Below are 27,312 nucleotides of genomic sequence, written 5' to 3'. Positions count from 1 at the left end.
GCTACCATAATATTGTATGAGAAGATAATGTTTTGCAAAATACCAGCAAATATTAAGGTGTCCGGTTTTTTTTGTCCCTGAGTGTATATATAGAATTATTAGTACATTAACACATTTAATATCTCACGAAACATGTAAAATGTAATTAATTATGAAAGTTGCCATAATTTCTTCCTGGAATTAGTACGATCCACTTCCACTAGATGGCAACCAACACGAGTGGCAGGGCCGGCAATATATGAAAACAAAATGATACTAAATTTGAGGAATGTTACTAGTATGTAGTATTATGTGACGGGTTACGTTAGTTAGGTTTGATTAGGTGTGTATTATGTGACAGGTTAGGTTCGATTAGGTGTGTAGTATTATGTTGGCGACACTGAAACCCACTGTTACATTAAAGAAATATGGTCGTACCCTTCATTCACGCATAACGATTTTCATATATAAGTAAGGTACGTATTTAGGGCGGAATGGGTGGGCTTATAGGTCTCCCAGTGATCACATAAATTTCTACTAATCAATATTATAAATCCGAGGCATTTTCAAGGTATTTTATCAAGTTCCTATAGTGGCTGGGACATATGTAATATTCACTTTGGAAAACGTATTTTGTGTCTTTCACGTGTTAAAATATTCACTGTAAAGTGTTTGTTTAGTAAACTTTACTACACACACACTTTGAAAGATTGGCATATTTGATGGATGCGCATACTAAACATACTCAGTTATAACTGATAAGTGTCCCGTATTTTTTTCCCAATATGTCTGGGAACCCTATACCAGTGCAAAAATAAATCAGTGCCACAGTACAGTATATGGGTCTCTCTAATAAAAATAAACTAATGAACTATTAATAGTTTATAATAATAATAATAATAATAATCTATTCAAGAATGAAATCATGTTACTTCAGCAGTGTGGTTTGAATAAAAAAAATAAAACTACTCATACATAATTTCATTGGTTTTAATAGTGTTTTTGTGAAATCCTTGTTTTTCTCTATGTACATGAATAAGAATGACAATCATACCACAATTTGAGTCATCCATGATGTAAAAAATGATTACTCATCGTCCACAGATGCAAAAAAAAAAAAAAAGTAATTTTTATGTAAATAATTCTCACTCAATCACTCACTTGATTATTAATTCTTTTATACCCAATCATCTCGTGTTAATGTCCATTTTTTATTTAAAAGTTCAATTATTTTCATCATTATGACGAGGTGCTGATGAATTCTTACAAACTAAGGTGTCACAACACTAAGCACTCCCACACATACACTCCACACATCACTTGAGTAGGGGAAATTCATCAATTGTACCAAATTATTGAGTTAAAACTAAATAACCCGAGCACTGGGTTTATCACAACCCGCAATATACAATATGCTTTGCCCTCAAGGTGACTACATATATATATGAAACATAAGTAACTATAATAAAAAGAATGTAACGTTATTAAGGTTATCAGACATTAGATTTACATGACAGGAGTAAGTTTCAGTTACAACATCTAAAAACATACTATAAAACAACAGAATATATATCAAGTGTGTGTGTGTATATATGTATATATATGTATGTAAATTTTATTTTTCTCCTCGCTTTGCTATAGGCAAATTAATTATGCATTCTTTATATATAACTCCTTAAATTACTATCCTGATTAAATACCGGTTTCCTTGGACTTCTAACCAAAAATATTACACTATTACATAACAAGCAAAAATCAAAATTTCTACACCTTACTTGGAAAGGAATGAAAAATATGCACATATATCTATTATATAGTCATATGTACACAAATGTCTGAAGTATACATTATAATTACCGATAACATAAACAACATGGAAAATGAGTATTATGAAAACAAAAGTATATAAAAAACATATAGATCTAATGTCTAATTATAGTCATACAATTAAGAAAAATTCCAGTATTTAGTGCCCAATTATAAGATGCAATATACAAATTATAATTCATTATGATTATCTTACAGATTTATTATAACACAAAGTTAAGATAGTCCAGAAAAAAACTAAACTATATTGGTTAAACGTTTATACTTTGTGTTGGATGTAAGCAAACACACAAAATTATAAAATAATTATTACAATATTTTATTATATTTTGACTTGTTTAAGATGCTAATTGCAAATTGGGGGTGGAAATCAGGGAAGACCATGACTCTTTTAGAGCTATGCAGTAATAGCAGCAACAGTAGTAGTAGTAGCAGTAGCAGTAGCAGTAGCAGTAGTAGTAGTAGTAGTAGTAGTAGTACAAACACAATTATTGAAATCTTTCTTAATACAGTTTTTTAAAACGCACATTAACAGATACTCAGAAAAGAAAATATGAATTTATTCAAGTTTAAAATATTTCTCTCTAATATCCAAATGTTGGACGACACAAAGTAGGAGATGTATTTACATTTAAATTATCCCATAATGCATTTGTTCACAAAAATAAGACAGCTATTTTATATCAATAACAAAACTCAAGGAAATCTTCATTTACAAAATATTAACAGAAATTCAACTGCTGTCGTAACAAATACTGCATACAAGGCATTACACGTATTTCACTTAATTTTATGCTATGTATAATTTTATGCCTGACACTGATAGACTGCAGGTTATGGAACTACAGCATATTCCCTCCTAACATCACTCTCGTTTTTATTACAAATATCTGAAAAGTAAAAAATAATAGTAATTTCCCTCTATAATGTATACGAATGCTATAAATTGATGTAGTGTATATTACAGGATACCAGAACTCTTAGTTTTCACGTTAAACAATTACAACAACATATGCCACATAAATCTTTGCTGAATTCATAATATGCTGAAGGGTCAATCCATGAAAATGTGGACAAATAAGTCAAAAATTTAAAATGTATTAAACTCCATTATTAATGCAGCATAAGCCAGGTAAAAACATTGTAGATTTGTACCATAACACAGTTATGTTTAGTATTTTATGACTTACTCATTTTTTAGGAAAGAGAGTAATAATAAGAGAATAACTTGCTAGCAAAAGGGCTGTGACATGTAAAACTGGCAATACTGCAATCAACTGATTTAACACACGCATTGGGATAAATTTTACTCCAACAATATTCAAAAGCATTTGCAACAGTGACTGAATGCAAGTATAATTCTCATATTAATAGTACCTCTCAAATATAGTACATTGATGTGGCATATTAGTGGTTTAGTTTCATTTTATTTTTTTGAGGTGTAAGCATAATTTTTCAGATGATGAAGGCTTGGTGGAGTGGAGAAAAATTCTCTCCGGCACCGGAATTCGAGCCCACGTTCTCAGCTCTACGTGCTGATGCTCTATCTACTACGCCACACTGGATTCCAATTCCAATGCTGGATTGAATCCTCTCAGTTTAACCTTCACCTATCAGTCTTCCTTTAGTGGCCAACCCTCATGCACTATGTCACAGATGCGTGACAGTGGCACAATGTTCAACACACTAATGTGCAGAGGTGCACTCATTACGACTAAGTGGCCAGGATCCGACAGAATGAGCGCTGTCTTAAATCACTAAGCGATTATATATGCATATCATATTATTGCGATGTTCTGAAGTACATATGATAATTCCGTGCAGGAATTCATATGATAATGCAGAATTCCTGTATGGAAATATCATATGTACTTTGGTACATTGCAATAATATCATTTTTCAGGTTACCCCACGACTGTATTCACTTTATAACCTCGGGACATAACAGATTAGGGGGCTAAATTTACACTCATACTTTCAACTCAGTGGCAGAAGAAGATCCACAAACTCGGCAAATTAATAATTGGCTTGATGACGATGATGAAGAGTATATTCAAGGTGATGAACATAATAGTGAAAATGATCATTTATCAGATATTGACCACAATAATATATATCTGAACATGAAAATATGGGAATTGATGATGGTGATTTATGAAGATGAAGACGGTTCTATATACGTCAGTAAGGATGGGAGTGTCTGGCAAAGAAATGAATACCCTCGAGAACATGAGCCTGTAATATAGTCACTCATCTACCTGGCAGAAAAGGAGAAGTTCGTGAAGCCAAATCATCATTGGAAATTTGGTTTCACCTCGCTGATGATTGCATTATAGATTATTACGAATTCCACAAATATCTACATCTATTCAATTAGAGGACAATTCAGTCAGGAACGTGACGCTTCACCAACAAATCCAGCAGAAATAAAGGCACTTCTAGGTCTCTTGTATTTTGCTGGGAGCCTAAATAGATTCCTCCAAAACACCAAAGACCTCTGGGCTAAAGATGGGACAGACTATAAACAAACGTGTGTCAAATTTGTCAAAAGCCATCACTACACTGTATTTCATATTTTACAAAGCTTGACCCTGAATATACCTTACAGGAAATCAGTCAGTAGCAGTAAGGGTGAGGATGAGTTTTGAACCCAGCTTCAGTTGTTACGGATAACACAGTGTAATATAATTAACAATCGAATGTTACTTAAGCAAAAATGCTAAGGAAGATTTAGGGGGTAGTGCAGTTATCATCTGATTTATAACATTTGTAAATGTGAGTGTCTATAATTCTTTTTATTGTTTACCATTTATGCACTTTTTAACTTTAATGTTCTTACTTCTATGTATTTTATTTTCGTATTTTACGAAATATAATGAGAATTATGCACTCCTGAAACTTCTTTGGAAGTACTGAAATTGCTAATGTAACATGTTTATTGCATTAATACTTATATCTGTTCCACTTCACATTATGTCATTCATTCTCATAATTTCTTTCTCTGAGAACCATATGTAAGTTGTCGAAGGAAAAATAGCAGTAACTTTATAATGCTGCCCACTCAATCAATGAAAGACATATTTAATATTTGTCAAAGAGGGAACAAAAGCTATATTTATTTCTATTTTACTAAAATAGTATACTTCATGTTTATGCCTAGACTTTGAACAGATCTACACACTTTACAAATGTATAATTTATTCAAATCTTTCTAATATTTCGAAGTGTGCATTTTCTCACAATTTCACGTAGACAGAGAACAATGGTATCAATCACCTATGGAAGATTAAATCACTAAGTAAATTAAAATCATCAGTACCAGTTGCAGAAGACACAGCCCTCCAGTATACATAGACTACACTACAACTCTGGCTACTAGCAACAGGCATCTATAATGAATACCGATCAAAATACCCCTATTTCTCATATAAAACAAAAACTGAACAGACTACAGTGGACTATATGTTGTCAGCAAACAGCTGGATACATTAAGAAGATTGACTGATATAAAATAACTAGAAGTGAAGAAATGCTTGATTAATTGTTAAAATAAAGTATAGTGATAATTCAAAATACATGTTAAGGTCCAATTTGTATTAGATGAAGATTAAAGTTTCTCTTCCCAAAGGGAAATATCAGTACAAGGATTGTTTTTTTTTTTTAACTGAAATGATAATTTAGCCGTAACTCTCAATTCATTAGGTGAACAGCAGTTTTCTTATTTACTGTCCCATCACGAAAAAGTATGTGACATTTGAACATAATTAATTTTTTTCTGTTGCTTAAAATAACTGTGTTATTAATATGTTTCAATATTAAGGTAACACAGTTAAAATTGATTTTTATGTGAAAAACGTGTTAGTTGTGAGGTTGGTGATGACGATAGTAGCAGTAAGTGAGTTTTATTTTAAATTGTTTAAATGATCTCCAATCTTCGTTTAATTTACAGTAACAAAATTTTTACATTATTTGTTTCACAAATTTAATCACGCCAGTGATGGATGTAGCAACACTATTCACTTCTGCTTGAACGTGAGAGATGGCTAGGTGTTGTGGTCTTTTGAATATACCTGCAATCCCACAGACAACTGTGCTACCAACAGAAGAAATAAGAGGAAAGGTGTAATATTAAAATTCCTCCATCCTGCCTAGTTATGAAGAGACGAATGAAAAATTGATTCTTCTAATCATTAAGAAGACATGCAGACTTTTATCAATTTCTGTAGCTGTTAATTTTTTTAACGTCATTTTAATTTTCCTGTTTTTCTTTGTGAAACAATTGACGTTTTATTTACATCTCTTTATATTCTGTGTGTTTCAAGAATCATATGCCAAGGAGGTTAACTGAATGCAATATAGGAATAACATTGACATCTTAACATGTAGAGCTGATACTTCTTTGTGGAGATCACCATAGAACATAGCGAGAAGGTGCTGGAAAATTTCATCACCAGTATCTTGATACTCCCAAGCCTTCCCATCGAACTGTGGACAGATTGTTGCCTAAATTTAAGACAATGCATATGGTACTTAATGCTAAAAACAGTGGTCGACTGAAAATAGCCACCAATGAAGACTGCTGAGCTGATACGATTGCCAAACTTACAGTATCCTATTCCACACCAGCGTGGGCCCATATTTCTTTGATGCCCATGTAAACCAACACATCTTTAGCGAACTGCTTGGCATTGTAATGGAATTTTTACATGACCAGACAAAGAATATGGTTTCAGCCTGATGAAGCAGCAGCACATTATGTGCTGATGACTTGCCAGAAATTAAACAATATGTTTGGAGAATGTTGGATTAAACAAGGTGATTCTATCAGTTGGCCTCCACGTTCCCCACATCTTACACCTATGAATTTCTTCCTCTGGGGCTAGGTGAAACAGAAGGTGTTACAGACACAGCTCGAAACTCTGGATGTCTTAAAGGAAAGGATTACAAATACCATATCAAACATTCCACCAGCTACACTTTTAAGCATGACACATGAAACTTTGGATTGTGTAAGACATTGGGTGGTATGCATAAAGCTGTAATATTACCTTTTGCTTTGACTGCAGAAGATACTTGAAGTAGAAGTACATACTTCGTTTTGTATGCATAAACCTAATACTATTACTACAAAGTATGTACTAGGCGGTGGTAGTGTAAACTATCAAGAGTATTCGATTATATTGATTATCGACAGTACTTCGAGTTTAATCACGAAGATTCGTTAGTTTTTGCCTTCCATGCATTTATGTTAATTTCTTGGTGGGAAAAATTAATTGTTGTCCTTAAAATTTGGTTATTTTAACAAGGAAATGGACAATTATGACGAAATGGGAAATGTAGGAGGAGGACAACTGCTGTTTGTTAATCTACTAAAGAATACTCAGCATTATTAAATAAGATGCAAATTCCTGCCGCAAGAATTGATGAAGAAAAAGCCATCCAGACTATAAAAGTTGAGGTAGAAGTTTCTAGCAGGAAAAAAAATTGATGAAAAGCAAATTATGAACAAAATAAATAAACATAAAAAGTTAGGTAAAGTCAAAATCAGACAGGCCCAAAATGTTATTCATTAAATTTACATGTAACTTAAAATATTTGAGGCACACATAGTTTTTCCACGTAAATTAAATGTACGTTATAAATACATCATTCAATAATTTTGCTAAAAAATATATTTTTAATAACAATGATAAAAATCAACTAACAGAATTCCAGTTAAGTTATGTCAAAATCATCATTTGAGTAGCCCATTACAAAAATTGATCATATGACATTTTTATTTATAAAACCTATATAACTCCTTAAAATCACGTTCTGATGGTTCTCATCTTTTCTTGTAGGATTTTATAGCGTGAATTTGCACAAATTCTGCCATTTTAAACTATACAAACGCTTATGCTAAGCAAACCAAGTCTCAAACATAGCAGACTACGATTTTTTTTAGTTTATACTTGGAAACAGAAGTATATACTTCTTGTTATGCATACAAATAGATTTTATACTACCAATCCTAGCATAAACTGAGCAAGGCCTTCCAGATCAACTTTCTGCTAAGCAAACCTTAGGAATAGCGTTTACTTCAACTTTATACATACCACCCAATGTCTTTGGGTGAATGGTGTAATTTTGAACATGAAAGATAACCCACTTGGCACGCAAATTTTGAGAAACATTGTTTATGGATATTTATATATTCAGAATCATTTTATACAGTTTGTTATCCACTTAATGGAAATGTCGTTTTAATTGTAAAATTAATCACTTAAAAATGGAACAAACAATTTGCCAAGTACCATCTCGCTATCACCAATCCCACTGATGCTAAATAACCTCACAGTTGATACAGCGTCGTTAAATAACCAAGTAAAAAAAAATGCTTCATAATGTTAAAATTTACCTCTGACTGAGGTACTGGCTGATATGTATATCTATTATCAGACAGTACATTTCACTTGATATGACGTGTCAGAGGAAGAACAATTGTTTGTATGCATCTGAAGTCTGATTATGTAGCTAATCGGCGATGTATGCATTGGAAGGGGAAAGGAACTGGCCACCCTACCCCATTATCTCCTGGCCTAGTTGCCTCATGAGTGACGCCTTATTGGTGTTACGAGGTTCAAACCTGTCTTCAGACAACTGACTAAACAACAACGTCAAAATTACTACTTTGTAAGCCAAAGGTAGATTTCTACACTTTCATCTAAATTTGTGGTTGTTGTTTTCTAATGCCAGGTGTTTGACAATAAAGTCATTTGACCTCTTGCACTCCAATATTTTTAAAAAATATAAAGCAATTTAACCAACACTTATTTTAATCATATCATTGTATGGCAATGAAATTTAAGTTTAGTAATATGAATGAAAATATTTTGTTTCTATCTTTTCTTAAATTCTTTTCACAAATTTCTTAAAATTCATCACTCTTTTAAAAATAAATTTTAATAAAATTTTACACCCAACACAAAACAAGAGAATAGACTAACAATATAACTGCAACATTAGAAATATATAAAGCAATAAACAGTGTACACTATTTCAAAGCACAAAACACTGGAACTTTTCATTTCTATGTCACAATATTATACAGTATTTAGGGTTACGTCCTTTTGTGCTGTTGAGCCAAATTGACTGGATTATGTTTTTATGTGGAATCCGAACCACAGATATTCTTGTCAGACACGAATAGAGAATGTAACATTTGATTATGAAGTCATTAGTTCTGTAGTTCATATGATCTCAATAGCTCCATTCAACACACCTTGAGGACAGATGACGTTAAAATTAATCCTCCTAGTACTCTTTTTGTACTAATATAAAAATTTTACCTTAACACACACGCACAAAAAAATGATCAGACTATAATAGAAATATGTAGCCAAAGTAAGGCAAGAGGCCCAAACACATACCACAATAAGAGTCTGTAGAAATGCGAAACTTGTAAGAAGTACAGCCTAAATATGCTTCCTTTGGTATATACAAAAATGTCAGTTCATTTTCTTTATTTTTTTGTATAAATGTTTCTTATGACTCTTATATTGGTACTTGTCCTGACTTCTTTATGTAACGAATATGTATAATTTCTCAATTTCGCTTCACTCTAATACAAAATTAAGTGAATAAAAGATTGTCAGGCACTTATCAGAATAAGGATCCTTCAGCAGATGTAATCTCTGCTTCCTTTCCCATGAAGCAATTGAGAACATTGTCATTTATATATAATTCTGTTTATTTCACAACATTTAAGGGAAATTAAAATTTTTCTGTTTATTAAATTGCATTACTCCCACAAGAACAATAAAATGTTAAGCAACATTTCTTTCACTACAGAAATGACCATGAAAATTAAATGTGTTCGAACTGGAATATAAAGTTAGCTACAAAAATATAACTATGTTTAATGACATACAACTTTTATTTGTATTTTGACATCAAAATTGCATCAGCAGTGGAACTTAAAAATTGAGAATGGGCTACAATACGTACACACATTCTTTTCATAAAGTCCTTGGGTCCTTATTCTAGCAAGTTATCAGATAATCCTGACTTTTCTTTATTTTGTATTATTCATGTTTTTAATATGTATTGCAAATTAAATGTTGCTTTATAATGTCAATTATGTTTCACTTACAAGAAATCACCTTGGACATTATTGTGTAAAACCTTCTATCATCTGTATAAAGACATCTCTCCCCTCCATTCTTAGCATGTTTATGTAAAATTTTATAATGATGTAGTAAGTCCTACCACCTGCTAACCAGTGACTTCCCCCAACAGTAGGCTGAATATGCCAAATACTAGCACCTGGTAGGTATACAGGCAGGCACATTACATACGCATCATCACTGTAGCACATTACTTTTTTGTTACACTCGCTGCCACTATTATGTCCTCATCATCAAAATCACATACAACAACAATCACAAACAGCTAACTGATTTCTCCACTCTTAACATGAGGAATGGCTGACCATGACAAGACTGCACACCAACACATTTCATAAGAGGACACAAAAAAATTGAATTCTTAACTGCTGGAAGAATGTCAGGCATATTACACTTATGACCAAAAAAAAATAAAATAAAATAAAATAAAATAAAATAAAATAAAAAAAAGAAGAGGAAAGCCACACATTTTAATATATGCATTCACAATTTGGACACTAACAATTATCTTACTTTGCCATATCATAGAATTTTAAGACTGAGCAACTGATCTAGTATTCTAATTTCAGATAATATGATTCAAAAAGCAATTTTTTAGCGCACAATTGACCCTTACTCCAATTAAATATAGTATATAGAATTGTCAGAGACCAGATCACATGAGATTAATATTTTGAAAGCATATGCAAATTAGGCAAAGAAATTATGTCACTTAGTTTCTAAGACTTTTCATTATGGTCAGAAAATTTATTCTATTCTAAGATCTGTTGAATAATATATAATTAGGATTTTTAATTGTGCATTTTGCAGTATGATAGAATGTCAGTAATACAACAACAATGTAGCACTGAGAACTGTAACAAAATTAATTGCTCAATCAAAGACTAGAAGTTCCATCAGAACACACTATTCAAGTGTGAAAGTGATAACTGAAAATTATTATATTGATAAACACATGCCATTAAGTTCATTACTTGCACTTATACACAGAAGCATTGGTATGTCCATTTGGTTTGTCTAATTGCCCACTGATGAGAGAACAATTATGGTCCAAGTAGTGTACTTTTGAGGAAACGTGATAAGGTGGTGTACCCAAATTTGGTTAAGATTAGTCACTAATTTTTGCAACTTCTCTTTAAACATACTTCATGTTTAATGACTCTGAGTCAATTAGTAAAGATGCTATATTATGCACCATCTATTCACAGCCCTATTAAAAGGTTCCAAAGCTCTATTAGTTTCAAAATGGCGGAATTATGAACTTGGAAAATATGTGTAACATAAAACCCAACAGAGGATAATAAAATATGAAAATTTAACTTCTAATTATTTTCCTAAAAGTAATAAACTGAAGGATAAAAATCATAGTCTGAGATTATGTAAAAAAATCCTTACAACTTATGATATGATTCAAGAACAGATTACAATATTTTAACACTGAAGTATGCAAAATGAAAGGCATTAAAATTTTGCAGAGACTAACTTGCGAAACCTGGATGAATTAAGATGATTGTGTAGTGTGTTTGAAAATGTACATCATATACCAATTAGTGTTCAGAAACCATGAATAATAACCATAATATATTAAATGGAAAACGAAAATGTTGAAACCTCTTTAAGGCACATTTTAAAAGGGATGTTGTTGAGTGATATTCATGCCCTATTTGACGAAATAATTCAAAGCAGTGTGTTACTTCATATGCTTACGAAAATGTATAGAACATTTTAGTTCTGGGTAAAAGAACGATTTTATGAGTAAAATGTTTAGTTGTCTCCATCAAACCTCAAAACAAGTCTAGATCTCTTATTCATGTGTAGTAAAGAAAAAAAGTATGTCTGTCAAAGGAAATTGAGTGCATTTATTTTAACTAGTACATAATAAAGCTTTCACTGTCGTAAAAAGTGTTCATTTTGACAACACAACAGTGGGGATAAAAATCAGTTTAAATCATTCTCTCTTCCTCTAACTACACCTATTAAAATGCTTTAATCTCCTTGACCTGGATCAATTTTTCAAAAATGACAGCTAAAAAACAATCCTATGTGTAATTCCATTAATCTGTAAAATTAAATTCCAAACTCATGTCTCAGATAGTGTGCATTATCTGCACTTAATTATGCTAAAAATGTTAAATTTGTAAAAAAAATGAGGAAGGCACAATATGTTCCAATTGAGTTTCTCTTATTCTGCATTTGACATTTATAAACCATTAATACTCATCATGAAAGATATTCTAGAATAAACTATAAATTATTGCCGTATTTTATGATTAGTAAACTCTTAATCAGATATAATGCACATGGATATGAAACGTTCACTTCTTTGTGACACAAAAATTTGTCTTAAAATGAATGCACTTCCATTCCTTCGACAATGTATTACATACACCATGAATGTAGAAAGCACAGAAGCCATTTCAAAATTCCATTCTCTTTCATAGTAAATATAATTATATATGCTTGAATTAACTGATGGTTATGTTCTATGCTGTTAAAAAAACAAGTTTTTTTTTTTCGGAACACAGATGGTCATAGTCAATCTCTGCTCGGTTTTGCTTTAACAAAACACATTATAAAATACAGGCACATTACAGAAATTGCAGTCATCTACGGCCAGTAACTAAGTTGCAACTTAAACATTCAACCACTAATCGACACAAGATATACTCATCTTACATCTTACACCACATTTCGGATTCTTTAAGTAAATTCCACTCTTTGCTGTAAAAAAAAAAAAAAAAAAAAAAAAAAAGCCAATGTGCATTGGCAAACTGAAGTAACTTACATTTATAAATAGCTACATATTTACCTGAGTGAATAAAGACTTCCATACCAGAAGATTAAAAAGAATATTCAAATTACGATGTGAAGTGTTCCAGTAACAATTTGTAAAGAACATTTTACAAAATTATATATACACACAGAATGAATTTGTGATTAAAATTTCACATTTCTTAGTATCAATCACTCTCTCATATAATGTATAAAACTAAAACTTTCCATAAGAATGAAGATCTTTAAAGGAAAGAATTCAGAAAAGGGATTCTACCAGTCCCAGTATGTAAAAAATCTAAGTATGTTTGTATGTGGAATATGTGGCTCAAATGTGCACATCACAGGCAATGAGTGCCAGACTTTGTCTAGATGGGCAAATGTGGGCTAGCAGAAATTTGGATGGACCATTTTTAGAAATGACATATTTCATGAATTGACACTAAAAACAAAGTACAGATATACTGAAATATTTTCAGCTTCAGCTACTGCTTGCACAGCCCTGATGCTTCACTATAAATAAACCATAAGAGAATTTTTGAGTTAAACGTGAAATTGTGACTTTCGACTCTGATTAAATTGTATAAAATAAAATTTAAAATGTTATTGAATTCTTTTATTTGGTGCTCGAACTCAGATTTCTTCACTCTCTCTCTCTCTAATCAAATTAAACTCAGATGTGCACAGAAGACTTCAGAACTTCAAATAACCACAAATTTCAACTAAAGATAAAAGTGATTTGTTGCTAAAACGAGTATTGCTACTTAAATTAATTTGCGAACTTGGTCTGTACACAGTTTCACAAAACTAATCACAATAGAACGAAAAAAATGATGAAATTCCATTGTTGTTTACAGTTACAGCAAGTTACACAACTTTTCGTATCAAAAATCTGATCAGAAAAAAAATGATGAAATTCCATTGTTGTTGTTTACAGTAAGTTACACAAATTTTCGTATCTAAAACCTGTTCAGAAAATTGCCAGCATTGGTAAGGGGCGAGTCAGACAATTTCTGGACAGGTCATGGACCATGCAGGTCAACCTCTGGTGCACTACCACTGATTTTGTGTATGTGTGTGTGTGTGTCTGCACGTGTACATTCATATGCATTAATGCATGCGACTGACATTTCATTTTAGGATGGACAGGAAAACATGTTTCTCGATAAACAATCCAGCAGATTTATGCATAATACTTTCACGTATATTACTGAACTGCAATATATTTTCAAATATATACATATATAAATTTATCAGTCTGTTGGTAATGACTGTTCTATACTTAGGTGCAGAGAAAATGTTGTGCTGCTATAAATAATTGATTTCGGGATTACTATGGAAATACGAATATACTGATATTTTGCTTGCTGCCTACATGTCCAGTCATTTGTGTACAGCTTTTGATCCTAAACTATTGGACGGATTTTGTTCATAGTTAATTCTTTACTATTCAATTCAATCTAGAAGTATACATACAAATGTCAGAATTAACACTAGAAATTTAATATTCTGACTGAAAACTTCAGGCAAAATGGTACAAATAAAAATGTATTATTTTTGTTTTCTTCTCCGTAAGAAATACTGTTAAATAAAATAATATCAAAATAATACGTACCGTTTGAACCCAAGAAGATTTAGTTAAAAATAAGGATTTGTAAACACAGGAATATGTCTTAATTCAGTGGTCGTCAGCACTCACTGAAATGGGTAAAGGGTACTCGGTGCAACATCATATGCCTCATCATGCAGCAGGCAGAGAGCATACCCGCCAGCAGCAACGGATGCACCACAGTGCAGTCTCTTATTCGTGGGTAAGAGATGCTAGCCCGAGGGTGCTCTGTGCTGATGACCACTGCCTCAATCTTTTTACATTAAAGTACTATGGCATAAAAAAATTTACATAAATTAGGTGAAACACATTATCATAAAATTAAACGTTTCAGAGGTATAGTAGAAAGTGACACACATAATTCATGTATTTATCACTTATCTATGTAAAGGGACAGTTCATTACAGAAACTGGATAATTAGTTGTTCTTACCACAAATATTTATACAATTCATTTTACGTAAGTTACAATTGTTTAGTAGACAGGGCATAAATTACAATGCTGAAATCTGTGCGATTTACATGGTATAATTTTTTTGTATCTGATCAGATCAACATACAATATGAAGCTCAAAATGTTTCAGATGACGAGTGTAGTTTAGTCACAGATGTGTATGTGTTGAATGTATTAATCTCTTAACTATGCAACCATGCTTAGAAATGTGATGCCTATGTTGGGCATTTATGTACCACTCAATAAAATTAAATGACGGATTACAGCTTGTGAGGTGTAGAATGTAATAGCCTACATAGCATAGTATTCTATATTTTAATGCTGTGTAATGTTATTTTTTAAATATAGCCTATATTGGTCGGATGTAATGAAAAACTTTGGAACAAAGGACATGACGAGGGGATAGATAAACAAAATGAAAGAAATGGAAGTGACTGACCATTGTATAAAGAAGGAAGAGACTATTTAAGAAAGAAGTCATAAGATGGGACTGACTGGTAACAGGTAAAGAGGTAGGCTGAGAAAGGAAATGAGGAATGTTGGAACACTGTCAACAGAATGAAAGTTTTAACCAAAATATAATGTTCTGAAAACATTTTGTTGAAGTTCACTTGTTCCAGTAGATAAGGGATCACGTTAACTATGAGAGAACAATCACTAATTATATTCAAAATTAATAATGATAATGATGATAATAATAATAATAATAAAACAGCTACACTTCAGAAATAAAAGTGGTACACATTATAATGTTCACATGTGCATTTTACATCTCGTAAGATTTAAGCCAAAGAGAAAATTTAATATGAGACAGATATAAAACCACATAGTCCATCATTTTGAACATAGATATAATAGAAAATAACCATCATCCTAATCATAATTACAAAATACCGATGAACAGTCTAACTGAAGAAAAATCTCTGAACGAATTTAATTTTGCTAATTTTGTTTAAGAAATAAGTAATAATGTAACTACTTAAAATAAAATAAATAGCTGACAATCCAAGCAAGATTTGACATGGTTCAATATCTTGTCCGTGTTTAGCTAAATATTATCAAACTATGAATCATCTCTTGAAATCATTACTGTGGAGGGAACGTGACCCTAAACAATATCAGAACTCGTGCTATTAACAACAATGCTACTTACTCTTCTCTCATAATTTACAACATCCATTTCACAAAGAACATCCATACATTTAATATGAATGAAACTGGCTCCCGAAAGTTATATTTCAGTGAATGCATAGTACGGGTACAAAGAAAATAATTTTTAATAAGCAAGGGATATTAATAAGGTTTTCTATCAAAAGTCAGTTTTTTGTCATAATATTTACTTCATGTTACCATATACGGCACATAATACAAAAAGTCACTTTGTGAAAATTCTCGGAACAAACAGAGAATAAAAGACAGTCATTCTGTAGGTCTTTCTTCCTTTAGAAACACATTATCTTACAGAAAATTAAACATTTTGTTCACTAACACTTACATTAAAGAATCCTTCGTGGTTAATCTTACATACACACAGATACACACACGCACACACACACATATATATAAATATATTCATTTAAAAATCTAGAATGAAAACCAGGAACGACTGTCTTGTAGAATTCCTTTGTATACGCAAAAAATTTTGGTGTAGAATAATTATAAATACATAAAGACTGAAACAACATTCGTTTTACAGAAATTCGGGATGGATAATTAATAACCATGTTACATTTTCGAAAACAAAACACTGTTCCTGAAACAACACTAGCCTGCTGAAGAAGCTAACGGCTATAAAAACAATTAAATCTTCCTATTTTTATATCGGATTAAACTTCTCACTGATGTTTCAAATTTACAAAAACAGGGTTGCTAAACAGAGAATCTTAATTTTCAGATTTGAATGTGCTTATTTTATAATCTCAAAAATGAGAAATAAATAATGGCAAGACAGGAACTTCCGCAACATTTTGAAAACATATCAATAAAACTCAATTAAAGGATGTCAGCATAATATACATCCAAGATAAATAATTACGTGTAATGCTTATAAACAAGAACTCATGGTATATATATGCACTATGATGTGCAGCTATGACAACAGGTCAATCAATCCTCTCAGTCACACAAGTCCTCCTCTAAGAGTTAAAACAAAGACAACTAAAAGATAGGGTCAGTGTAGAAATGAGTCACAAAATTAACTGATCAACTGTAAATATGCAAGAGAAGAAATTACGAGATCAACCTGGGAGTGAAACTGGAAACATCAAAGAGAAAGATACACATAATTTATCTTTCTTCATTATCATATCAGTCAGTTTTTAGCTAGCATTCTGTTTAAATATAGTTCCGTTATAACAACAACATTAACATATTGTGGTGGCGGTATTACAAATATTAACAGGCTGAGGCAACGAATGGAACACCACAGAGTGCAGCACTGTATGCAGTAGCAGCAGGTTTTTGAAATATTAATATATACACAACACATACACAGAACAAAACCACCAGATGTTTCTTTCCTTTTTAAGTTACAAAGGCTTGTTACATATATATAATATATATAATATATGATATATATGATATATATAATATATATAAATGCAAGGTGGGTAAACATGATCCTTGTAATATCCATTATAATATTATTAATCCAAATAAAAGATTCAAGTCACGAAGTGTTACCATCACAATCATAATTGCCCACCAAGACAGGGACAAGTACTGTCATTAGCAGCACCACTGTTGTTTATAGAGGCCACAACATCAACCACTTTGTGCTTGGTGGAAGGATCAGGACTACGTTATATCTTCAGCTTTCCAGTTCAATCGAATATGGAGTGGCTTCAGTTGAATCTAAGCGTAGGGCAGGACTCATCTCTTCATGCCATTAATGCTGGCTTTCCGCAACCAGTTTATTAAAAACACAACATATCCAATTTCATGTTCAACTAACATCAGAACAAGAATGTGTTCTGTCATTGGCATGCCAACCTCCTCACAACAATCATCATCACTTCTTGTTATGTCTTGCGATGCTGTCCTTGGATAAACTTCCCCTACGGGCGGAGCCTCCCCCCCCTGCTGCGGCCCCCTGAGGGGGGCCCACACCTGCCCCGGGGGGGCTCAGCCCCGCCGCCGAGACTGGTGGAGCCATCTGACCCACGGTGGCGCTTCCAAAACAAACACACACACAAAGAAGCCACATTAGCGTTAAACCAAAAAAACCCAGGCATGACCATGGAAGGGTTGTGTGGAGGTAGTGTGCGCGCGACTTTTTTATTCTCGAGGCAGGGACCACGGCTTCGGTACTCACTTGGTCTGCTTGCCCACAGCGATGTCAGAAGCTTGTCTGGTGTTGGTCAGGTCGGATGTTGATGCATTGGGCCCCATTCCGCCGCCCCCTGTTGCACTCCGGTGTAGTCGCATGCTCACCCTCCTCTCCTGAGTCTCACCCCCTCGTCCTCTTGGTGACGCTGGGGGCAGGACACCAGGTGTTTCTTTACTCTCATGCTAAATATTACAGGACCTACACTATACCAAAGTCAAGCAAAACAGCTAATACTGACCCAGTACACTGGCTCATTTCTAACTTCTTGCAATAAGTAAAAATACCGCCATTAACATCATTCTGATCATGTGAGCCATTGCCCATTTTACAAGTTACCCTTGCTGCTTTCTCCTGTGTGCCTTCCATAGCCTGCCTGCCTTCCTTTTACCAAATGACTGAATGCAACACTTGACTGTTGGTGGCAGTGAGGCAGCTTTTAAACTCGGTCGGGCTAATGCCGGGCTCGGTTCCATGAATTACCGGTGGTAGGGCTGGCTGTTGTGACTGGTGGAGTTGTTCCTGGAGGAGTGTTCACCATATCAAATGCTGTCTGCGTGCGTCTACTGGTCCCACCTGCACCTGCTGTACCACCTGCTGTTCCCTGAGCCGTACGTGATGTGTAGCGACGTTCCCGCTGTTCCTCTGGTCCCCCATGCCGTGATCCACCCTGGTAAAATAAAGAGCAAGAGAATTAATTAACCTACAAACTTCTCGAAACAAACTAATACATTTATAATAATTACTATAGATGTTAGTCCTTCCTATGCTACAAAATAATTCGAAGTTTTATTTACCAGCCACTGACTGATATATTTTGTATTAGATGCAGAGAACGACTGTATGACATGAGTCCATAACTCATGAACTCAACCAGTGCTGTATTGTAAATACTGATAACTATGCTACTGGATAACATGGCATATTATATTATACAAATTACAACACCATGCCATAATTTTTGAAAGCACTAAATAGTCTGAGTACATTTTATATCACTCTCGTTCCCAGGCCGTCTTCTCAGTGTAGTCTCACAGCATTTCTTCAAGTCCAATGTAATAATCTGAAATTATGAGCCTCAAACAATAACATCTATATGCACAACCTGCTTTTGAGCTAACTTGTATTACACTACTGAAAGGCATTTCAATATTAAAGTTGAAATCCTTAAAGTTACAAACTGCAACCATGAAAAATTATCGAAGTCAACAGAAAACAACGTATCTTATAATAACAACATTTGAGCATCAAAATCTTCTGACTCCATTAGCCAAAATTTGTGAATTTTTTTAAGGATATCATGCTGAAACAGAGAAACAACATACACATACAGAAACTAGTTCTGCTAAATCTCTCTTTTTGTGAAATAAGACAGTGAATTTTTGTAATCTGTTAACTTCCTGCCGCTATAGATTCCAACATTATTTGCTGTCCATTCATCATTCATGTGGATGCATATAGGGTAGGTGGACATGACATTTAATAATAATAATAATAATAATAATGGCTTTATTTAACCTGGCAGAGTTAAGGCCGTAAGGCCTTCTCTTACACTCAACCAGGATTAAAACTTGCTTACACAGTTGAACATAAAACTGGGTCAGAATTAAGTAATTACATACTGATACATAATGAGATCAAAAGAGGTAGTTACATAAAATTTACCTCATAAAATAAAAATAAATATAGTGAAATACATATTAATTTGTTAGAATCAAATACGAATCACATAAAAACAGAAGCCGATAATTCAATAAAAAAAGAAAAATGTACACAGTAAAAATAAAAATAAACACATTAGTATACATATTATTAGATTACAATTAAGTAGGATTTACATAATTAAACCAGAAACCGACAATTGAATAAAATGTACACAAAAAATAGATTAATAATAAAAAATAACAACACAGTGGGATACATATTGGCATTAAGTGATAAATAAATACGATTTAGATAATAAAAATAAGAAACAAAAAATAAATAAATAAAAATAAATACAGTGGAACACATTTGATACACGTTAGGTCTGGCAACTCATCATAAGATATTTTTCTAATTTACATTTAAAGGAAATTAAAGTTCGGCAGCTCTTGACTTCAGGCGGCAGAGAATTCCAGTGACGAGAAGTAGCAACAGTGAAAGACGAAGGATAAAGAGATGATGTGTGCAGTGGTATTTCTAGCGTGTTATCATATTCTGACCGAGTATTTAAGTTATGATACCGAGAAAGACTGTGGAATCGGACAGATAAGTAAGAGGGAGTAGAGGTGTGCAAAATTCGGTATAAGAGAGAAAGGGAATGTAACTTTCTCCTCTCATTTAACCTGAGTCACAATAATTTATCGAAAGAAGGCGAAATGTGGTCGTAGTAGCGGACATTACAAATGAAACGAACACACGCATTATGAACACATTGCAGTTTCTGGGATAAATCCACCCTGAGATCACTGAATAAAGCGTCACAATAATCATATGTATGTATTAACGAGTATAATGTCACATTCAATTTAAGATGTATTATTATTAACATCTACTCTTTTAAATATGATATTTGAAGTCATGCACTTAATAAGCCAAAGCTGCCAACAGATTATAATGAAATTTTTTCCTCTTGTGATACTGGAGGACTAACAGAAGAGCATAAAAAATCAGTGCATCCCTAAAATGACTGTAATACCGATATGAAATAAATTTAATTAATTATACTACATAAAATGATTACAGAGTCCATTTTATACCAATTTTATTTTGTGTGGTAAGATACAGTTCCATGTCAATTTTGCAGGAAAAAGCTGTGCACTATTTTGTTGCTGCAATGCCTTCCAAAATTCAGCTATTTCTCTGTGTTTGTAACAAGCACAATTCTGTCAAGAATCCATGGTGCAAATAAACCTCAAGCTTGCATGTTAAACATATTACAAAGCTCAATTGTGCTAAATCAAACAAGTTAAATTGAATGTAGACATTCATATGCTTGAAGCTTATAGTTTCGTCTTTTATTATTAATATATGAAGCATTGTTACTGCTGTTATTATTTCTTCTGACACAAAGTAGATGCTTCAGACAATCACGCATTCAAGCTAAATACAATTTAAGGATAATATAAAAGTAATTATCCTAACCCGTCAAGAGTTCATATGCACTGCTAGTTATATATTTTAGAGTATAAAAAAAAAAAGAAGTATTTTATGGTAAAATTATAATGTGAATCTAAGAAAATAATTTTTACATTTTCTTAAAGGTTGTGCAAGGGAAGACAGAATTGAAGAGTCCACTGCAAGAATGATGGATGCCACTTTCTTGTCGAAAATGAACCAAGACTGTCAATGTATAGCTTAAGACATATAGAATGTACATAGAGAGTTATATGGCATTAACACTGATAGTCATTGTCCAGTAATGACAGGAAAATCACAGTTAAGCTTTGAGCACTAAGCATTTCAAACTTTCAATTGCTTCTCCTGCAAAATGTATTCCAAATGACATCCATCATTCTTGTAGTGGACTCTTCAAACTTAGAAATTAAACAAGTCCTTGAAATATTTGCAATAATAGACAAACTAGAAATATACAGATAAAACTGGAAAGAACATATAGACAGAATGAAGAAACATCAATAATACGACTGGTGCTGGAATGTACAGTAAATTATTTTGCTCTCATAAATCTCTCGGTCAAAATTCATCTCACTTTGATGGAGAACTTGAGGCAGTCAATTCTAGATTAAAACAATTTTTCTATCATATTAACCTCCTTAATAAAGGTGTTATATTTAGCGATTCTAAATCAACTATACAAGCCATTAATACAAACACCTATACAACAAAAGGAATTGCTGAAATTCACCGAAGTATCAAACACTTACAATATCTTCACAAAACAATAGTTTTGCAATGGATTTCTTCTGACTGTGGAATTCTTAGTAATGAGATAGCAGAATCCTTAGCAAAAAAAAGGGGCACAATGATCCAACAAATTACAAATTCATTTTTATCGTTTCAGTCCTCAGAACTAATAAAGAAAATCATTCAACACGAAATAGCTATATGAAAAATTAATATATGAGAGTGTAAATAAACAATTGAATATTTTATAAACAATAAAAATAATAATTTAATTCCGGAATGTGCACCGATGAAAGCTGTCACACTTTTTCGATTATATACAGCACATGATTGTTTGGCTGTCCATCTACATATATAAAATAAATATTTTTCCTACTCCTAATTGTTTACTTTGTACAGAAGATAATACTACAATAGATATGACACACCTCAAGAACTGTAAAAATTTAACAGCTACAGATCAGTCATTACAATACTGGGAAGCAAGAAGGCAAATGGAAGAACTCCAATACACTGAGATTAGCAATCAACCAGACAGCCTACGCAAATAATGTAATACAAGCCAAAAGGAAAGCGAGATGTAGGCAGGCTTAGGAAGTACAGGCTGAAGTCAGAACAGGTCTAATTATCTAATCCGTGAATAAAGACGATGATGATGATGATGATGATTATGATTAGACCACGGAACTTTATGCATTAAAGACCTGAAAATACGCATGCAACTATGCAGTAAAAACTGTTAAAATATGCGCTAAAAATTGAAATATATGCAATATAAATTAAAATAATTTAAAGTAAGAAGTATCTAATGATGATCTAAGAAAAGGTGATTGCTGATATTTCATTTGGTCATACATAACTTGTATCCTATGAAGTTCCACTTTAACTGAAGTTCACTTTTAAAAATCTTAATTTCTGTGTTGTTTAGTCAACTGTCCCAAGACAGGGTTGAGCCTCATAAGTGACACCAATAAGACATAAGCCAGGAGATAATGGGTTAAGGTGGTCAGTTCCTTTCCCAATTTCTGTGTAAGACAACGATATTATGAGTTATAATGGAAAAAGGGGTTTAAAATTAAAAGGAAAAATACGGTGTTTCATTCACATAGAGTTCTTATATACACAACTCTATAAATGATACTTTCCTCCCAAAGTCAGAGTTAAACAAATGTAACATTTTGTATGTAACTTATTCTCCAAGTTGTATAATACTGATAAGTAAATAATACCCTTCATGTGCATTTACTGTTTTTTCAACCTAAGGATTCCTGTGCATCCTTAATATTATCTTATTCAGAAAGACAAAATTGAAGTGAAAATCCCCATACAAAATAATGAATTTAAAATACCCACACACAAATAATTTATTAATACAAATGACAACATTCTCTGGTGCAGGACTTGAAACAGTACTACAGCCGTTGCTGTATGAATTGATACATTTTCTACTTACAAATTTGAGCATGTTCCAATCAAATACGTAGTCATAGGTAAAGCCCTGGCGATGGAAGAGCGTGCGGAACAGCTGGCGTAGGTAGGAGTAATCTGGCCGCTCCTCAAACCGTAGTGAGCGGCAGTAGTTTAGGTAAGTTGGAAACTCCGCTGAGAAAATAAGAAACGAGATTTGAAAAAAAAAAACAACAAAATTAGATATTCTTGAAATAAAAGAGCACTCAAAACAATGAAAGGGGAAGTATTATAATAAACAGTTACAATTCCAAATTCTTTCTTTCTTCGACACAACATATACCTTTTCATTTTAGACAAAATTAGAAAACGATCTCTTAGGGTGCTATTCATTGACATTTCGCTAGCCCCGGCTATCGACTGGTTACTTGTACAGGATTCATATATATCGCTAACACTGGTTTATGAATACGAAAAACGTTAGTTCACTGATCATCCACTGGAAGCCCACGCTAAGAATGTCTATGAATACGGCCCTTAACCTCTTAATATTTTTCAGGGTCTTCATATTAAAGAAGTAATAATAAACCGAATCTCTATGTCACAAATCAATCTACAAGATTAGGTTACATATTTCAATTATTTCAGATAATTTCTGCATTAGAAATATCATGTGAGACGAGTTTCTAATAACCATGCACTCAGATCTATTTCCGTATTTTCAAGGTTATTATGAAAATACAGGACACTGAATATACCCAGAAACAAAATTTGGGCCACCTGTACAGGTCACTGTGAGATCTCTATCAATATAAATATTACAAAGATTATATTTCTGCAGATCTAGAAAAATATTTAAAAAAACTTCTATCAGTGTTACTTTAATAAAACAGGGAGTTTTTAAGTATGATTTGTGGCTTTCACAGTATCAATGTGATGCGAGGTTTATTGGGTATTTGTACCGTGTCCTAGATGTGAAGATATCCAGTGTTTCAGAGCTATATGTCTGCTCCATCTTCACAGAAGGTAGGGAAGAGGGAATGGGAAAACCTCTCTGTCTGATCTGTTACCAAGAGCTATTCTCCAGTCCCTATCTTCCCTAGACATGTAACTCCAAAATGTTTAATGTCTTCACATTCAGAACATGGTGCAAATACCCAAAAGTTTTGCACCACAAATGTTTACTTCCTCAATATTATATGTATAAGAGAAAGTACCATAATGCTGTACAAAAATTGCACATAGATTTTCACAGAAATAAATTTCAACATCCCTGAAACAGAAAAGTGTTTGTTTTTTTCAAGTTGTCTATATGTATACAATGATTTTTCCCAATTAACGTTCTAATTTTCTTCATACAGTAGAACCCATTTATCCAAAATAAGGGGATGGAGGTGATTTCGAGAAGGAATTTTTCGGATAAACCATAAATTACAGAAATTATACTTATATGTGAAAAGAAAAAAATAATTTAAAAATCTCTCTATTGTCATCCTGATACTCTAAAAATGTATTAAACCTTATATAGTAACAAGATCTACTTAAAGTAATAAGATATTTTGGTCTGAGTTTTATTTTCGCTGGTATGTCCCTCCACTGCTTTAATCGTAAAACTTCTACAGGTGATGCCTCCTCACTTTTATCCACAGAACATGAAACAGTATGTATCAGAGGAGTTCACCATTTTTTTTTATTCTCCTCACAGCCTCAAGTTTTCCCTTCAACTGTAATCACTACATATTTCATTTACTCGACATTTCGATAAAAAAAAAAAAGTACCGTACACTGTAATGTTAGAGCAAAACACTTACACACTACTGGAATATTCTGTAATGCTTCGAATTGCAGATAAAGAATCCACACTGTTACCTTATCGATTTATGTTTGCTGTGAGGCTTCTAATCCTACACAAATGCAGGCATTTCACAGGTTGATAATAGCGCCTTTAAGATATTATCAGCAGTCAACTGCATAATGCGCAACCCTCTGTAAGAATGACAGGAAGGAAAGTGTTTCTTAGAAAGTCCAATGAAGAGTTGGACTGAAAACTCTACAGCAAGATTGTAACGGATCATAAGGCCTAATACTTGTAGGAAAGAAGGTAAAAATGTAATGGATTTTTCGTTAAAATGATTAACACAATGGTGATTTATTCAAAATCAGATAATTTTCTTAATTTTTTTATTACACAAGATAATATAATAAATGAAAAAATACTGATAGTATGAAAATTCTATGTAACAAGTCGTAATTTTAAACACAGGAAGAGAGAGACAATTGATATTTCTCTGTCAAATTTATTTCTCAATTTCATTCCTCTAGAATTGCAGTACTGTAAGTTTTAATTTCTTGGAACAATTGACATATACAGCTTGGAAATAAATTCCTCTTACTGATCCAGAAGTTAAAAATGATATAATTAGCAAGCGGAAAAGATATTAATTATTATGATGCCAGGAACCAATACTAAAGTTGGTAAACCTACATGTTTTAAGTTTCAGATGATCTTTGACAACTACACAACAGTCTAGTACATACAGTCACGAAGCTCAATACATAGGGAATACGCATCCAATGACAGTTGAATTTTAGCTGCTAGCCATTAGTCACTACTATCGCCTCATCACAGATGATGTGAAATAGTACTGGCACAGTCTATTATTCCTAGTACTCTCAGTTGCTAAACGCTTGGAACGCTTTATCTCGAGCAATGCAAAAAATCACCTCAAGCTCTGTGACTGTATGATATTAGACTGTGGCTAAACTAAAACTAATCATCCCCAATAGAGGTGACATGAACTCACCAGTCAGATCTCCAGATTTTTCTGTGTGTCATTTTTTTTTCTTGTGGGGTTACTTGAAGAGTGTTGTGTACCAACATTTCCACAAGGCGTTGAAAGGTTAAAGAAAAATATCTGTCATGAAATCATCTATGTTCCAGAGAATGTGTGCCATTCTATGGATAATGTATGTCAGAGATGTGAAGCGTGTACACGTAAATGGTAGTCACTTAAAGGACATCCCTTTCAAGAAATAAATTATTGAGTTAATAACCTATTATTAATTATTGCTTATGTTGGAATTTAATTTTGTGGAAAATAATGCAAGTCTGTTATTCTTCATTGCCTCACTGACTTGACAATATTCATTTTCGAAAATATCTGTTCACATTATATAGCCTACTTAGATTCGTACAATACTACCAAGTTACCAGCAAAATTACGAAAGTTAGGAAGTTTGTTTTCAGGCAGAGCTTTAAAGAACTCATTCCCTATTTTCTTAAATCATCTTACTGGTATACAGTTTTTCACATCTGTTAATTGTAATTGCAATGAGTATGGTGCCTTGGATGAATGAACAGAAATAAACTGACTGACAAAAAAAAATCACGCACCAAAAAGAAGCTGTGGGAATTGCACGAAACCTGATATGGATAATCATAACGTTGATGTATGTAAATGATTACAATATTAGAGCAAAATAATAATTTTATTGCTCAAAACTGACCACCTGAATTGAGGCTGTAGTACTCTGTTTGTCCAACTCTAGTTTGGATACAAGCTGTAATACGGGAGGGCATGGAGGCATACAGGTTTTATATGGTGTCCTGCAGCATATCTGTCCATATTTGCTGCAACTGGTTCTCTAGATCTTGTAAACTTCTAGGCTGCTGAAGTTGGCGTCCCAGACATGTTCAATTGGTGACAAATCTGGCGATCATGCAGGCCACGGAAGTGTGACGTTACAGAGGCATTCCTGTGATACCCTTTCTTGTGTGGCTGAGCATTATCCTGCTGAAAAAGGCCTCTTGGAAGCCCTGCCATGAGTGGCAACACATGTGGCCGAAGGATGTCCACATATCGCTGTGCTGTTATTGACCCTCGTATCACTACTAGGAGTGACCGACTGTCATATGTGATGGCCCC

The 27,312-nt window shown here is 33.0% G+C and overlaps 1 protein-coding gene across 1 annotated transcript in view; it reads right to left on the bottom strand.

Moving 5' to 3' along the window:
• Window positions 1–953: 953 nt before the first annotated feature.
• dco (discs overgrown) overlaps window positions 954–27,312 on the bottom strand; it is a 39,145-nt gene continuing 12,786 nt past the window's right edge. The window contains exons 7-10 of the mRNA XM_069829173.1: window positions 23,433–23,581; window positions 18,614–18,800; window positions 18,119–18,278; window positions 954–17,975 (exon numbers count right to left, since the gene is read on the bottom strand). Of these exons, the coding sequence (XP_069685274.1) occupies window positions 17,816–17,975; window positions 18,119–18,278; window positions 18,614–18,800; window positions 23,433–23,581 (656 nt within the window). The 3' untranslated portion in view covers window positions 954–17,815. The remainder of the gene's footprint in view (window positions 17,976–18,118; window positions 18,279–18,613; window positions 18,801–23,432; window positions 23,582–27,312) is intronic.

The sequence above is a fragment of the Periplaneta americana genome, chromosome 6 (genome assembly GCF_040183065.1).
Source record: "Periplaneta americana isolate PAMFEO1 chromosome 6, P.americana_PAMFEO1_priV1, whole genome shotgun sequence".
In the NCBI taxonomy this organism is placed as follows: domain Eukaryota; kingdom Metazoa; phylum Arthropoda; class Insecta; order Blattodea; family Blattidae; genus Periplaneta; species Periplaneta americana.
Note: the sequence above shows the minus strand (reverse complement) of the source record. Positions and strands in the feature narration are given on the sequence as shown.